The following is a 1768-nucleotide window of genomic DNA, read 5'->3' as shown; positions in this document are numbered from 1 at the left end:
CGTTTACTCCTCCACAAACATACGATGTGTACTTCTCCACAGATATAGTGTTTGCTCCTCCACAAATATACGATGTGTACTTCTCCAAAGATATATATTTAGAATTTATATTTGAATGAAATTTCTATTGTTTATGTAATTTAGTTTCGTCTATTATAATTTCATATCAGTGCCTTGTTTTTAAAAGTGATAATGTTGTCAATTTTGGGCAGAATGCAGTCTATTACACATTAATAAAACATAAAGACAATAATGTTAAAATTCCGTGAATTATTATCATTAAGTTATCTCTCTTTCTAATCCACAGATATGGCTAGACATGGAGGTTACTCTTCTTGGAGAAAACCAACTTGCTTTAGGTTCTAATCTGAATCTGAGAACTAATGCAATGGAAGCAGGGCTCCAAGTAGCAAAACATCAGATTCAAAAATCAACAGAGACTGTATCTCAGTTAACAAAGCTACCCCAACTGCCAGGAAAAAACTGTGATTCTCCTAATGTTGTTGATCTTAGTTATATGCAACTTTCGGCTGATAGTAATTACGGTCTTCAACAGCAGTATTCGAATAACCGTTGTATTCCGTCCAGGAGTCTTGCAGAAGTTGCCCACGAAATGAACTTGGTTAATTGCCAATATACACAGCAGCAACCACAACAACAGGTTTCTTCTGGACATATAAAGATGGTTGCTGAATGTAAAAGTCCTTCTTCAGAACTATTGTATTCCTACGGCCACATTTCCCCTCCTGCTTCACCAGAAAGGATCGTATTTCATGTGAAAAAACCAATTGGGATACAAAAACAAAACAGAACGAATCCAGTTTCGAACTGTGGCAATTTTAACAATTACTACGAACAATATGTCAGAAGCCAGCAAACAGGGAGAACTATTCAGCCCAGTTCTCCTCGGCTGGTTACTCCACCATCTTCCCCACACCTTACTGATGTCAATAATGGGGCTAAAGCAACTCAACCATTTTTGGTACCCATTGCACCAAAAACTCTAAAGAAAATGGTGAATAAAAATGATATAAGGAAAAAAACTTTCAGGCATTCCTGCTCATATATAGGCTGCGAAAAGACTTACACGAAGAGTTCTCACCTCAAGGCCCACGTTCGGACTCACACAGGAGAGAAACCTTACCAATGCACATGGAAAGGCTGTGGCTGGAAGTTTGCTCGATCAGACGAGCTCACTAGGCATTATCGTAAACACACAGGAGTTAGGCCTTTTAGATGTAGTTTGTGTGATCGCGCCTTTAGCCGCTCAGATCATCTAGCTCTCCACATAAAAAGGCACATGGTTTTGTGACTGCACATGCTGTATTATTATATACTATTTTTTATTCCATCGGTACTAATAAACACGATTAATTAAGCTTAACTCTACACGACTTTCTTTATCGGACTTTAGGTAGTTTGTTGTTAACATGTGTAAGCATTAGAAACAAAAACCTGGTAACATATTGTGATGTATCGGTCTTTCCCTGGATTATTATTTTTTTAGGATTATTACATGTCTCATAGATGTCTTGAATATTTCTTTTTCAGAGATTAAAAACAGTTTAAATATGGTACGCTCATTTGTACATTAGTTTCGAAATTTATCAAACCAGTGGGCTAAAGTTCCACTTTAAACTAAGCTGCATTATCATACACAGTCTGTTTCGGTACAAACTACACTGAGCATATCTTGCCCAATTCGTTAAGCATTGTGGCATTCCTACGGCATCCGTGTGATATCCACTATAATTAGAAATATGCCAAG

The 1768-nt window shown here is 37.2% G+C and overlaps 1 protein-coding gene across 1 annotated transcript; it reads left to right on the top strand.

Moving 5' to 3' along the window:
- The first annotated feature begins 319 nt into the window (after positions 1-319).
- Positions 320-1444, top strand: LOC106459285 (Krueppel-like factor 15). The gene has a single exon (XM_013918895.2). It carries the CDS (start codon positions 320-322, stop codon positions 1310-1312), a length of 993 nt encoding a protein of 330 aa, XP_013774349.1. The 3' UTR covers positions 1313-1444.
- The last annotated feature ends 324 nt before the right edge of the window (positions 1445-1768 follow it).

The sequence above is a fragment of the Limulus polyphemus genome, unplaced genomic scaffold (assembly GCF_000517525.1).
Source record: "Limulus polyphemus unplaced genomic scaffold, Limulus_polyphemus-2.1.2 Scaffold587, whole genome shotgun sequence".
Lineage (NCBI taxonomy): Eukaryota > Metazoa > Arthropoda > Merostomata > Xiphosura > Limulidae > Limulus > Limulus polyphemus.
The sequence above is the reverse complement of the archived record's forward strand: the minus strand, read 5'-3'. Positions and strand labels throughout refer to the sequence as shown.